Source organism: Neoarius graeffei, chromosome 13 (assembly GCF_027579695.1).
Source record: "Neoarius graeffei isolate fNeoGra1 chromosome 13, fNeoGra1.pri, whole genome shotgun sequence".
NCBI lineage: Eukaryota > Metazoa > Chordata > Actinopteri > Siluriformes > Ariidae > Neoarius > Neoarius graeffei.
In genome coordinates, this window is record NC_083581.1 from 78,847,712 (window position 1) to 78,862,939 (window position 15,228).

At 43.3% G+C, this 15,228-nt stretch overlaps 1 protein-coding gene across 1 annotated transcript in view; it reads right to left on the reverse strand.

The window, feature by feature from the left end:
* tspan2b (tetraspanin 2b) overlaps positions 1 to 15,228 on the reverse strand; it is an 81,097-nt gene that overhangs the window by 7,872 nt on the left and 57,997 nt on the right. The window contains exons 4-6 of the mRNA XM_060938602.1: positions 13,913 to 13,987; positions 13,744 to 13,827; positions 13,580 to 13,645 (exon numbers count right to left, since the gene is read on the reverse strand). Of these exons, the coding sequence (XP_060794585.1) occupies positions 13,580 to 13,645; positions 13,744 to 13,827; positions 13,913 to 13,987 (225 nt within the window). The remainder of the gene's footprint in view (positions 1 to 13,579; positions 13,646 to 13,743; positions 13,828 to 13,912; positions 13,988 to 15,228) is intronic.

Below are 15,228 nucleotides of genomic sequence, written 5' to 3' on the forward strand. Positions count from 1 at the left end.
CCCACCACAGTCATGTCATCCGCAAACTTAATGAAGAGATTAGAGCTGGATGTTGGTGTGCAGTCGTGGGTCAGCAGAGTGAAGAGGAGGGGGCTCAGCACACATCCTTGAGGGGCCCCCGTGTTCAATGTGATGGTGCTGGAGGAGTTGCTGCCGACCCGTACAGCCTGTGGTCTCCCCGTCAGGAAGTCCAGCAGCCAGTTGCACAGGGAGGTGTTGAGTCCCAGCTGGTCCAGTTTATGAATGAGCTGCTGAGGAATGATTGTGTTGAATGCTGAGCTAAAGTCTATGAACAGCATTCTGACATACGAGTCTTTTGTCTCCAGGTGGGTGAGGGCTGAGTGGAGGGCAGTGGAGATGGCGTCATCAGTCGAACGGTTGGACTGATATGCAAACTGGAAAGGGTCCGGGGGGGAGGCAGACTTGATATGCCGCATGACTAGCCGCTCGAAGCACTTCATGAGGATGGGAGTGAGTGCGACAGGGCGGTAGTCATTGAAGCAGGAGGGAGACGGCTTCTTCAGTACCAGGATGATGGTGGTGGCTTTGAGGCACGTGGGGACAACAGCCTGGCTCAATGAGATGTTGAAGATGTCTGTAAAGACATCTGTGAGCTCCTCGGCACAGTCTCTCAGGCTACGACCAGGAATGTTATCAGGACCCGGGGCTTTCCGTGCATTTGTCGTCCTGAGAGCTCTAGCTGAGCCTGTGAAATATCACCTTGGGATGCGAATGTGAGAGTTTTTCGCTTTCTCAGTCTCTCCGAACACGGAAAAGGAAAAGAAAAGAGCAGCATTACAACTTTGGGGTTCTTTCTGCTTTTTTTTAACTGGATACTTTGAATCGCACGCTCTCTATAAACAAACATGGCGGGCGGGTTGCAATTTCTGAGCTCCCGTTTCATTTTGCTTGTATTACTTTCTTACAGCCTAAAACCTGTAACTAAACACTATAATCAGCTGATAAGTAATGATAGTTTGTTCTTATCACTAAAATTGGATAGCAGAGTGTTTCCTGGCCGTAATAGTGACCTTCGAAGGGAAGTACGTGACTCAGGATGGCCGCCATATTTAAAGGGCAAGGCTGGTCTCTTCGTCTCAGAAATTGGAATGTCAGCACTTCTCTTAGTCATTCTATCTGGTGATGTATCAGTCAATCCGGGACCGCTGCCCCAATCCTGTGCTGACGACAATGTTAGTGAGCTGACCAGTGACGATGAATCTTTGTCAGAGGATTCTACATCTACTGATTACCTTAAGGATCAATTGGACTTTTCTAACGACGATAGTTTATATGACGAGCAATACTTCAACCTTGGTCTTGGATACAAGGGATTGCGTTTCGGATCATGGACTGTCGATGGGCTCACACTACCAAAATTTGAACAGATTTGATTGTTCATGCTGGACAAATTCCATCGTCCTCAGATCGATATTTTATCGATAAACGAATCCGCTTTGAAGCCTGATTCCTGATTCGCTTTACACTGTGCCGGGATTCGACATTCATCGCAGAGATTGCAAGGGGATCAAGAAAAAGGGCGGAGTTCTGGTGTATGTGAATCGAGAGTAGAAACACAGGAGAAGGACTGATTTAGAGGATTCAAATGTCGAAGCTGTCTGGTTGGAAGTGTATCCCTTCAAGTCAAAGCGACCACTTTTATTTGGGGGTGTTTATCGACCACCATCTTATTTAAGGGAAGATGACGAACGCCTCGAAAAGAACATTGAGTGCGCTAATCTTCTAAATCTAGAGACAATTCTTACTGGGGATATCAACATAAATTATCTCGCTTCTTTGTCTTTCAAGAAACATTGTTTGGTTCGTACTTTGACGAGTATGAATTTTAAACAACTAGTCACTATGGTAACAAGGCCAATTAGCAAAACCTGTCTGGACCATATCTTCACTAATTACTCTCAGCGAATCAGCTCCGTTGTTGTACACACGTGTGGCCTTTCGGACCACCTTCCGGTATTTGCTGTGAGAAAGTATGCATGCAAAAATCCAAGTCCATACAAGAGCTTTCAAACAATACGTTACCGTGACATGAAGCGACTTGATGAGGAAAAGTTTAAACAATCAATTCGAGAAGCCCTTTGGGACGCTGCATTTGTATTTGAAGACATCGATGATGTAGTTCATGTATGGGAACAAACCTTCAACTCTGTTCTTGAATCTCATTGTCCTTGGCGCGAAAAACGGGTCAATCGTGAAACGCAGCCCTCCTGGATTACCAAGGCAGTTCTAAAAGAGCTACACTCTAGGGATCACTTATTGAAGGTGGCGCGGCGCACGGACAATCCAGATGATTGGGCGAATTATCGTCTAGCCAGGAACAAAGCAGTATTCACTCTACGGGAAGCCAAGCATGAGTTCTATTCAAAGTCATTCAAGGAAAACAGGAACAATACGAGTGCGATCTGGAAATGTATTAAAACTCTGACAGGCGCTAACAAGAACAATTGTGGGATAATAAAGCTTGAAATTGGTGAGAGTACTATGGAAAACTCTAAGGACATCTTGGAGCAGTTCAACGCGTATTTCTCAACGATTGCCGACACATTGAGAGGTACTATGGCTCAGGCGCCATTTTGTCTTTCTAAACTTCTGAGCTATGTGAAATCACGGAAAGACCCGGATGTTTTATTCTCAGTTCCTGCTATAACAAGTACACAGGTTGCCCGTATAATAATGAAGATCAATCCAAACAAGGCCTCTGGTATTGACAAAATCAGTTCTCGTGTATTGCGAATTACTGCTCCTGCTATTGCACCGAGTATAGCAAAGCTGATTAATCTATCATTTTCTAGTGGAACATTCCCCCAAAGGTGGAAATTAGCCAAGGTTACCCCACTATTTAAGAAAGGTGATCGTACTGATCCGAGCAACTTCCATCCCATCTCGGTTCTTCCTGTCTTGTCCAAGGTCATTGAGCGGTATATGCATGATTCTTTGTATACCTATCTCAATGACAACAACCTTCTCTACTCCAGGCAGTCTGGTTTTAGGAAACATCATAGTACTGAAATAGCTTTAATCAAGATAGTGGACGAACTCCTATTTAATCTTGACAATAATATGGTGTCGGGTTTGGTACTCGTGGACTACACCAAGGCATTTGACATGGTGGACCATGAACTGCTGCTACAGAAGTTAAAGGTGTACGGGGTTGTTGACAAAGAGCTGGCGTGGTGTTGTTCATATCTGTCTAACAGGCCACAGGTGGTACAAGTGGACGGTGAAGTTTCTTCAGAAATGCATATGGATTACAGAGTTCCTCAAGGATCTATACTAGGGCCGCTATTCTTTTTATTATTCATAAACGATTTGCCATTGCATGTTTCGACTCAAGTGGACCTTTATGCCGACGACACCATTGTCTCTGCTGCAGCTGACGTCACCAATCTGCACCTTCTGAATGACTCTCTCAATACGTCATTAAGAGAGATCGAGTCATGGGCTAATGACAATAAGCTCTTCCTAAATGAGAAGAAGACAAAGGTCCTGACGATCACGGGCAAGCGCCTTGCTTCGAAGACAAGTGTAGAACTGTGCGTTAAGGCAGGCAATAGCGCCACAGCACTAGATAATGTCTCAAGTGCAACATTACTTGGACTTGATATAGATAGTGAACTTTCGTTTCACAAACATGTAGAAAGAATATGTAAAAAAGTGGCCTCCTGTATTGCAATTCTAAGGAAAATAAGATCGTTTTTGCCGTTAGCACAACGTAAACAATACTATAATGCCTTAATTCAACCAATCATTAATTATGGTAGTGCAGTATGGTCTGAATGCGATAAAGAATGTCTAAATCGGATTCTTAAATTACAGAAGCGCGCTGCCAGAGTTATTCTTTTCGCAGAACCGCGAGCATCATCTGTGGAACTGTTTAATAGACTTGGATGGATTCCAGTACACGAACAGTTTAAGATAAACAAATGCACTCTCGTTCATAAGCGGATTTATGGTAACATTCCTACCTTTTTAAGAGAGCAACTTGTTCTAAATAGCTACGCCAACAAAAGACGCACGCGCTATGCTGATCTTAATCTACGCTGCCCAAAATACAGAAGGGAGACAGAAGGCGGGCGCACTTTTTCTGTTTCTGCTACCCGCCTTTGGAATACTCTCCCTCTCTCTACAAGGCGAATTGAACAGCTTATGCCCTTTAAGGAATCTCTCAGAGAGCGGGCGTTTTCTGAGCAGCGTCTTTTATATCATTTTGTAATATAATTTTATAATAATTTGTTTCTTATTTATGTCTATTAATATGATTATCGTATTGTTTTTATTGTAATTTAGTGTAAATAGTTTTTATAGTTTATATTGTATACATTTATTTTAGGGAGGGCCACAAGTTTATTAGCATTGCTATTTAGTGTTACCCTCATTATAAATAAAGTCTCTCTCTCTCTCTCTCTCTCTCTCCTCATGGTGTCTGAGGACAGCGTCAACACCTGGTCGCCGGGAGGTGGTGGGGTCTTCTGTGCCGTGGTGCAGTTGTCTGCCTCAAAGTGAGCGTATGTGTGTGAAACGGAGCCGTGATCTCCGTGACAGCAGCAAGCAACAAAGTGAAATTGTGATCAGCGACGTTTGATTGAAATTTTCTCAATTCTATGCAAATTACTTTAATGTGGTAAAGCAACAAATCCAAACAACTAGCTCAACTGATTCAGGCCAATCCTATAGCACGTGTTGTCCAATGTTTCTTCAATTCCCCACTCGCAACTTTAATTCTTACCTGTAGCTATTCCCACTTACTGTTTGACTTGCAAAAAATGAAATAAAAACCTTAATCGTTGCCATAGAAGCGTCCAATAAAGCTTGAACAGAAGTCGCAGACATGACTGGTGTCTCTGATGAGCGTATGTAGCTCGTGCAGTTAGCTTGCCTTGCTAGTCTGACTCTGACAGCTCTGACTGGAAAATGTAGTATCTCAGGTTTCCCAGAGCGACTCACAGGAGTGCAGGAACTTCATATTAAAATGTATATTCCTTCCCTGACTAAATAATAGTTTATTTGTTCAACCAAAATACCCCAAAACTAAAATGAGTCATTGTGTTTCATAATACCGTAAATCCTCTAATATAGGCCGGGGCCTTTATTTCACTCAAGTGCATCTTGGTCCAGGCCATTATTGGAAGGAGGCCAGAATTAGAGGCAGGCCTCTATTTCTATTTGAGCAAAACAGACTACCAGTGGAATGAATAAAAACAAGATTTTGTGTCTATTTGAACCTATAAAATAGGTTCATTTATTAGCCTTCCATGAACACAGGCTGATATTTGAACAACATATGTGAACTACCGTAAATCCTCTAATATAGGCCGGGGACACACGACAATAAACAATAAACTCTTTATAGCCTCGATTAGAATCTAGTGAACTTGCTCAGCACTACCGCACGCACGACTCTGACACACACTGTAGCGCAACGTGGGGTACACAGACTCGCTGAAAAACTCCTCGGGTATTTTTCTGAGTTTACCGAAAATCAGAGTAGAAGGAGCCACCCACCCTCTGTCTGGTTTGAAGCGGTTCTGTAGGACATTGAGCTTTACAGAGTCCGGTGCACATTTTAAGGCATCTGGTTGAAGTTTACCTATGTCTGATAAATCTGATGTCAGTGATAGCGGGCTGACTCGTGGCTCATTAGTAAAGCTATCTGATGGCTCATTTGTCAGCAAGGTGGAGCAACCATCTACTTCTGATCGTAAGGGACATGGGGAGATGTAGGTGTTCTTATATGAAATTCACTGGATGTATGGCTAGTTTCAAACTCAGAGGTAGATGAAGGCAATTCCCTCAAAGGAACTGAGCTAGCATCCAGCTGCAGCGTACTGCTGCTAGGTTGCGGAGGAGTGGAAGCTGCCGGTGCCGTGTTACTAGCTGATACTGGAGAGGACCGGCAAGCAGATGACACCCCTGGATCACTGCTTTTGGACTTTTTCGTAAAAGTCTGAAACAAGCTCGTTTGTTTCAGGGTTCGTTTACTCATTTTTGACTCGCTTCTCAATAAATTCTCGCACAAGCTCTGACTGCTGACGATTGTCTGTCTCCGTTTCTCAAAACTGGAGAGAATCTCAGTGGTGCAAGAAAAGTATATCTGCATTGACCAATGAGCTTTCTTGGTCATGCACACCCCGCCCACTCCTGAAGCACACAAATGCGCCGGCACACACACGTCTCTCTCTCTCTCTCTCTCTCTCTCTCTATCTCTCTTTCTCAAATTATGTTGCATTGCCAAAGCATTCAGGTAACAATTATAATTAAAGCCGCAAGCGGCCTCGACGGGCCCTCGCGCCAGCGGCCAGGGGGGGCGGGGGCATGCGTCCCCGCGAAATACCGTAAAGAGTCTGCTTGCCAAGTTTGACCAATCAGAAGCTGCAATATCATTTGTGCCATAACCAGCACCCCCAGGGGTGAAAGTGCACAAAATTTGGCGGAAATGTCAGGAGAGCTATGAAGAGTTTGCGTATGAAGTTTGATGACAATTGAGTAAATAGAAGATGAGAGATAGATTTTTGAAGAATAAATTTTTTGGTTTTTCCCATGTCAGAAGGTGGCGCTATGCTGTACATGAGCGATTATGAGTTGGAGAAATAAGTGTCTACAACAGCAATGCACTATCACAAGGTAGTGGTGTGAAGGAAAAGCATTATGGAATTATTTACCAAAAACCCGTTTTGGAGAAATTGCGTCGGCCAAAAACAGCGCCCCCCATGGACGAAAATTCCCAAAATGTGGTGTACATGACATGGGCGGTAGTAAGAGGGTGGCCGTGAAGTTTGACCAAATTTGAGGATAGATTGGATTGTTTGCCCAAAAATAGCGCCCCCAGTGGCGAAATATCACAGAAAATGGGGAACATGTCAGAAGCCCAAAGAGGGATTTGCGTGTGAAGTATGAGCAGTTTTGAGCAATTAGAAGATTTGTTATGAATTTTTAAGCATGTAAAATTTTGCATTAAAAATTGATTGACGTATAACTTCTGAGCGGTTTAAGCTACGTGAAACTTATTTAGTAACTTTTGTCAGCCATGTCTGTAGATGATGTGTATCAATTTTGGTGACATTCCTATGAACAGTCTAGGAGGAGTTGCGCCGTCTTCGTGGCCATGCATTTCGCACAAAAGTGAAATTACCTCACTTCCTGTTGGGCGTGGCTAATGCATTGGCATTACATTTTTGTCCGGCTTAGTGAGATACATATGCGTACCAAATGGCATGCCACTCCTACAAACTACATGGCAACCAGGCACCTTAAAGCGGGAGGCCAAAATCACAACGAGTTAGGGGGCGCTATAGAGGCCCTGAGGCCCGGCTGGATCTGGGCTTTTGGTTCTCAGTAGCGGTGGCAGTCTAAGAAAAAGGAGCCAAATTTCGTGCGTTGTCGACCATGGCAAGCGCCCCAATAAGGGTCTTGAAAAGAGTTTGCTTGCCAAGTTTGACAAATCAGAAGCTGCAATATCATTTCCGCCATAACCAGCACCCCCAGGGGCGAAAGTGCACAAAATTTGGCGGACATGTCAGGTGAGCTATGAAGAGTTTGCGTATGAAGTTTGATGACAATTGAGTAAATAGAAGATGAGATATAGATTTTTGAAGAATAAATTTTTTGGTTTTTCCCATGTCAGAAGGTGGCGCTATGCTGTACATGAGCGATTATGAGTTGGAAAAATAAGTGTCTACAACAGGAACGCACTATCACAAGGTAGTGGTGTGAAGGAAAAGCATTATGGAATTATTTACCAAAAACCCGTTTTGGAGCAATTGCGTCGGCCAAAAACAGCGCCCCCCATGGACGAAAATTCCCAAAATGCGGTATACATGACATGGGACGTAGTAAGAGGGTGGCCGTGAAGTTTGACCAAATTTGAGGAAAGATTGGATTTTTTGCCCAAAAATAGCGCCCCCAGTGGCGAAATATCACAGAAATTGGGTAACATGTCAGAAGCCCAATGAGTGATTTGCGTGTGAAGTATGAGCAGTTTTGAGCAATTAGAAGATTTGCTATGAATTTTTTAGCATGTAAAATTTTGAAGTGAAAATTGATTGACGTATAACTTCTGAACGTTTTATCCTACGTGAAACGTATTTAGTAACTTTTGTCAGCCATGTCTGTAGATGATGTGTATCAATTTTGGTGACATTCCCATGAACGGTCTAGGAGGAGTTGCGCCGTCTTCGTGGCCATGCATTTCGCACAAAAGTAAAATTACCTCACTTCCTGTTGGGCGTGGCTATGCATTCATAGAACTTTTTTCGTTCGTCTCAGTAAGATACATATGTGAACCAAATTTCGTTCCTCTACGACAAACTATATGGCAACCAGGAGCCTTCGAAAAAAGGCAAAATTTTCAAGGCGTTAGGGGGCGCTATAGAGGCCCAGAGCCCCGCCCAGATCTGGGGTTTTGGATCTGAGTAGCGTAGGGGATGCCGATAAAATGATCCAAAATATGCGCGTTTTCGTCCACAGGAAGTGCCCCAAAAAAGGCCGAACAGCGACCGCGACTAAGGAATAATAATAATAATAATAATAATAATAATAATAATTAAAGCCGCAAGCGGCCTTGACGGGCCCTCGCGCCAGCGGCCAGGGGGGGCGGGGGCATGCGTCCCCGCGAAATACCGTAAAGAGTCTGCTTGCCAAGTTTGACCAATCAGAAGCTGCAATATCATTTGTGCCATAACCAGCACCCCCAGGGGTGAAAGTGCACAAAATTTGGCGGATATGTCAGGAGAGCTATGAAGAGTTTGCGTATGAAGTTTGATGACAATTGAGTAAATAGAAGATGAGAGATAGATTTTTGAAGAATAAATTTTTTGGTTTTTCCCATGTCAGAAGGTGGCGCTGTGCTGTACATGAGCGATTATGAGTTGGAGAAATAAGTGTCTACAACAGCAACGCACTATCACAAGGTAGTGGTGTGAAGGAAAAGCATTATGGAGTTATTTACCAAAAACCCGTTTTGGAGAAATTGCGTCGGCCAAAAACAGCGCCCCCCATGGACGAAAATTCCCAAAATGTGGTATACATGACATGGGCGGTAGTAAGAGGGTGGCCGTGAAGTTTGACCAAATTTGAGGAAAGATTGGATTGTTTGCCCAAAAATAGCGCCCCCAGTGGCGAAATATCACAGAAAATGGGGAACATGTCAGAAGCCCAATGAGGGATTTGCGTGTGAAGTATGAGCAGTTTTGAGCAATTAGAAGATTTGTTATGAATTTTTAAGCATGTAAAATTTTGCATTAAAAATTGATCGACGTATAACTTCTGAGCGGTTTAAGCTACGTGAAACTTATTTAGTAACTTTTGTCAGCCATGTCTGTAGATGATGTGTATCAATTTTGGTGACATTCCAATGAACAGTCTAGGAGGAGTTGCGCCGTCTTCGTGGCCATGCATTTCGCACAAAAGTGAAATTACCTCACTTCCTGTTGGGCGTGGCTAATGCATTGGCATTACATTTTTGTCCGGCTTAGTGAGATACATATGCGTACCAAATGGCATGCCACTCCTACAAACTACATGGCAACCAGGCACCTTAAAGCGGGAGGCCAAAATCACAACGAGTTAGGGGGCGCTATAGAGGCCCTGAGGCCCGGCTGGATCTGGGCTTTTGGTTCTCAGTAGCGGTGGCAGTCTAAGAAAAAGGAGCCAAATTTCGTGCGTTGTCGACCATGGCAAGCGCCCCAATAAGGGTCTTGAAAAGAGTTTGCTTGCCAAGTTTGACAAAGCAGAAGCTGCAATATCATTTCCGCCATAACCAGCACCCCCAGGGGCGAAAGTGCACAAAATTTGGCGGACATGTCAGGTGAGCTATGAAGAGTTTGCGTATGAAGTTTGATGACAATTGAGTAAATAGAAGATGAGATATAGATTTTTGAAGAATAAATTTTTTGGTTTTTCCCATGTCAGAAGGTGGCGCTATGCTGTACATGAGCGATTATGAGTTGGAAAAATAAGTGTCTACAACAGGAACGCACTATCACAAGGTAGTGGTGTGAAGGAAAAGCATTATGGAATCATTTACCAAAAACCCGTTTTGGAGCAATTGCGTCGGCCAAAAACAGCGCCCCCCATGGACGAAAATTCCCAAAATGCGGTATACATGACATGGGAGGTAGTAAGAGGGTGGCCGTGAAGTTTGACCAAATTTGAGGAAAGATTGGATTTTTTGCCCAAAAATAGCGCCCCCAGTGGCGAAATATCACAGAAATTGGGTAACATGTCAGAAGCCCAATGAGTGATTTGCGTGTGAAGTATGAGCAGTTTTGAGCAATTAGAAGATTTGTTATGAATTTTTTAGCATGTAAAATTTTGAAGTGAAAATTGATTGACGTATAACCTCTGAACGTTTTATCCTACGTGAAACGTATTTAGTAACTTTTGTCAGCCATGTCTGTAGATGATGTGTATCAATTTTGGTGACATTCCCATGAACGGTCTAGGAGGAGTTGCGCCGTCTTCGTGGCCATGCATTTCGCACAAAAGTAAAATTACCTCACTTCCTGTTGGGCGTGGCTATGCATTCATAGAACTTTTTTTGTTCGTGTCAGTAAGATACATATGTGAACCAAATTTCGTTCCTCTACGACAAACTATATGGCAACCAGGAGCCTTCGAAAAAAGGCAAAATTTTCAAGGCGTTAGGGGGCGCTATAGAGGCCCAGAGCCCCGCCCAGATCTGGGGTTTTGGATCTGAGTAGCGTAGGGGATGCCGATAAAATGATCCAAAATATGCGCGTTTTCGTCCACAGGAAGTGCCCCAAAAAAGGCCGAACAGCGACCGCGACTAAGGAATAATAATAATAATAATAATAATAATAATAATAATAATAATAATTAAAGCCGCAAGCGGCCTTGACGGGCCCTCGCGCCAGCGGCCAGGGGGGGCGGGGGCATGCGTCCCCGCGAAATACCGTAAAGAGTCTGCTTGCCAAGTTTGACCAATCAGAAGCTGCAATATCATTTGTGCCATAACCAGCACCCCCAGGGGTGAAAGTGCACAAAATTTGGCGGATATGTCAGGAGAGCTATGAAGAGTTTGCGTATGAAGTTTGATGACAATTGAGTAAATAGAAGATGAGAGATAGATTTTTGAAGAATAAAGTTTTTGGTTTTTCCCATGTCAGAAGGTGGCGCTATGCTGTACATGAGCGATTATGAGTTGGAGAAATAAGTGTCTACAACAGCAACGCACTATCACAAGGTAGTGGTGTGAAGGAAAAGCATTATGGAGTTATTTACCAAAAACCCGTTTTGGAGAAATTGCGTCGGCCAAAAACAGCGCCCCCCCATGGACGAAAATTCCCAAAATGTGGTATACATGACATGGGCGGTAGTAAGAGGGTGGCCGTGAAGTTTGACCAAATTTGAGGAAAGATTGGATTGTTTGCCCAAAAATAGCGCCCCCAGTGGCGAAATATCACAGAAAATGGGGAACATGTCAGAAGCCCAATGAGGGATTTGCGTGTGAAGTATGAGCAGTTTTGAGCAATTAGAAGATTTGTTATGAATTTTTAAGCATGTAAAATTTTGCATTAAAAATTGATTGACGTATAACTTCTGAGCGGTTTAAGGTACGTGAAACTTATTTAGTAACTTTTGTCAGCCATGTCTGTAGATGATGTGTATCAATTTTGGTGACATTCCTATGAACAGTCTAGGAGGAGTTGCGCCGTCTTCGTGGCCATGCATTTCGCACAAAAGTGAAATTACCTCACTTCCTGTTGGGCGTGGCTAATGCATTGGCATTACATTTTTGTCCGGCTTAGTGAGATACATATGCGTACCAAATGGCATGCCACTCCTACAAACTACATGGCAACCAGGCACCTTAAAGCGGGAGGCCAAAATCACAACGAGTTAGGGGGCGCTATAGAGGCCCTGAGGCCCGGCTGGATCTGGGCTTTTGGTTCTCAGTAGCGGTGGCAGTCTAAGAAAAAGGAGCCAAATTTCGTGCGTTGTCGACCATGGCAAGCGCCCCAATAAGGGTCTTGAAAAGAGTTTGCTTGCCAAGTTTGACAAATCAGAAGCTGCAATATCATTTCCGCCATAACCAGCACCCCCAGGGGCAAAAGTGCACAAAATTTGGCGGACATGTCAGGTGAGCTATGAAGAGTTTGCGTATGAAGTTTGATGACAATTGAGTAAATAGAAGATGAGATATAGATTTTTGAAGAATAAATTTTTTGGTTTTTCCCATGTCAGAAGGTGGCGCTATGCTGTACATGAGCGATTATGAGTTGGAAAAATAAGTGTCTACAACAGGAACGCACGATCACAAGGTAGTGGTGTGAAGGAAAAGCATTATGGAATTATTTACCAAAAACCCGTTTTGGAGCAATTGCGTCGGCCAAAAACAGCGCCCCCCATGGACGAAAATTCCCAAAATGCGGTATACATGACATGGGAGGTAGTAAGAGGGTGGCCGTGAAGTTTGACCAAATTTGAGGAAAGATTGGATTTTTTGCCCAAAAATAGCGCCCCCAGTGGCGAAATATCACAGAAATTGGGTAACATGTCAGAAGCCCAATGAGTGATTTGCGTGTGAAGTATGAGCAGTTTTGAGCAATTAGAAGATTTGTTATGAATTTTTTAGCATGTAAAATTTTGAAGTGAAAATTGATTGACGTATAACTTCTGAACGTTTTATCCTACGTGAAACGTATTTAGTAACTTTTGTCAGCCATGTCTGTAGATGATGTGTATCAATTTTGGTGACATTCCCATGAACGGTCTAGGAGGAGTTGCGCCGTCTTCGTGGCCATGCATTTCGCACAAAAGTAAAATTACCTCACTTCCTGTTGGGCGTGGCTATGCATTCACAGAACTTTTTTTGTTCGTGTCAGTAAGATACATATGTGAACCAAATTTCGTTCCTCTACGACAAACCATATGGCAACCAGGAGCCTTCGAAAAAAGGCAAAATTTTCAAGGCGTTAGGGGGCGCTATAGAGGCCCAGAGCCCCGCCCAGATCTGGGGTTTTGAATCTGAGTAGCGTAGGGGATGCCGATAAAATGATCCAAAATATGCGCGTTTTCGTCCACAGGAAGTGCCCCAAAAAAGGCCGAACAGCGACCGCGACTAAGGAATAATAATAATAATAAGAATAATAATAATAATAATAAAAAACCGAACAAGATCAATAGGGCCTTCGCCCTATAGGGCTCGGGCCCTAATAAAAAACCGAACAAGATCAATAGGGCCTTCGCCCTATAGGGCTCGGGCCCTAATAATAATAAAAAACCGAACAAGATCAATAGGGCCTTCGCCCTATAGGGCTCGGGCCCTAATTAAAAAAAAATATCTCTCTCCCCAAGGTACGCCTAGTGCGTACGGCCATACGCCTGGCGGCGCCACTGATCACAATTGTCTTTCAGATCGGAACGATTGTGTAAGGCCACTATGATCTCAGAAACATCGTTGGTTATAGCCCCGGCCTGTATTAGAGTCCGGCCATTATTTACCTCCTCCGACAGCGAGACCGGCCAATATTAGAGTCCCGGCCAGTAATGGAATACAGGCCAGTATTAGAGGATTTACTGTAAGAGGAGAATAAGTTACCTTGGTGTCAGGTGAGCGGGTGGTACACAGGTCTTTTTGTGAATCCTGAGTTCCGCAACAATCCAGCTGCGAAAAGGATAGAACAAATACTCAACACACAACATAAAAACAGAAAGAAAAAAAATCACATACGCACGTACAGAAAGATGCAGTGTGACACTTACGACCCGATGGTAGCTGCTGAGAATCGCCGTGTTGTTAGTGTCTTCAGCAGACATTTTATAAAAGTTCTGAATGTCCTGAACAATCTGAAGGAACAAAAGCAAGAGGAAAATGAATCCATGCTCATGAACACATGCACTTGAGGTTGAATATTTGTGTATGTCGTTTTACCGTATCTTTATTCAGGAATCCAAAGACACCAGCAGCAACTTCAGCTGCAAAAATGATCAGGAGGCAGGCGAAGAACTGCAGTTACACACAAACACGTCCGTGTGTTAGTGCACGAGTGGAAGATTTATAAATTAAACACAGCAATATAACAACAAACTTACGCTACAGTACAAGTGAGGAATATGGTTACGCTGTGAAACTTAAAAAAACCCCAGTGTTTGCATGTGAAGGAGTAAAACAAGGACATTTCGACACTATCAGACGGGACAAGGAGATTTTATGGGTTTAAATTTGAAGCAGAATTACCTGCCAAAAGAATTTAAAAAATGTAAAACATGAAATTCATAATAATGTCTAGAAATAGGTTTAATAATATTATATTTGGTTCATGGTCTTATAACAGGAGTATTTTGAGTATTTTTAAGACATTTCCATTTGCTAAGATACCATTCTTTGAAGTGCGTACTGAAGATAAATCTCATCTCATCTCATTATCTGTAGCCGCTTTATCCTTCTACAGGGTCGCAGGCGAGCTGGATCCTATCCCAGCTGACTACGGGTGAGAGGCGGGGTTCACCCTGGACAAGTCGCCAGGTCATCACAGGGCTGACACATAGACACAGACAACCATTCACACTCACATTCACACCTACGCTCAATTTAGAGTCACCAGTTAACCTAACCTGCATGTCTTTGGACTGTGGGGGAAACCGGAGCACCCGGAGGAAACCCACGCGGACAACATGCAAACTCCGCACAGAAAGGCCCTCGCCGGCCACGGGGCTCAAACCCAGGACCTTCTTGCCGTGAGGCGACAGCGCTAACCACTACACCACCATGCCACCCTAATATTAATATATGAATTATATTAATATTAATATAATTTAATACAATTAATATAATATTATTAATGTTTTGTTATGGTTATTTTTATTATCATTGCTGTTGCTATTGTTGTTGTTATTTCATGTATTTTTTCTACCACGTAGTATTTTTGCAGAGTATTTCTCGGGATAAAAGTGAAGGGAGGGCAAGGAATGGAACAAAAGAGAGGAATGAGGGAAAGGGGAGGAAAAATTAAGATTAGGAAGTTAGAAAAGAAAAATAAATAAAAATGAAGGAGAAACTGAAATATGAGGAAGGAAGGGAAGGCAGGCAGGATTGGGAAGGCAGGAAAGAACCAGATGGGAGAATAAAAAGAAATACAGAAGGAAAAAAGGGTAGTAAAAGGAGCAACAAAAGAGCAGGACAGGATAAGTAAAAGAAAGAAAAAGTAACAAAAAGAAAATGGACAGAAATACTGTACAAGTTCAGGA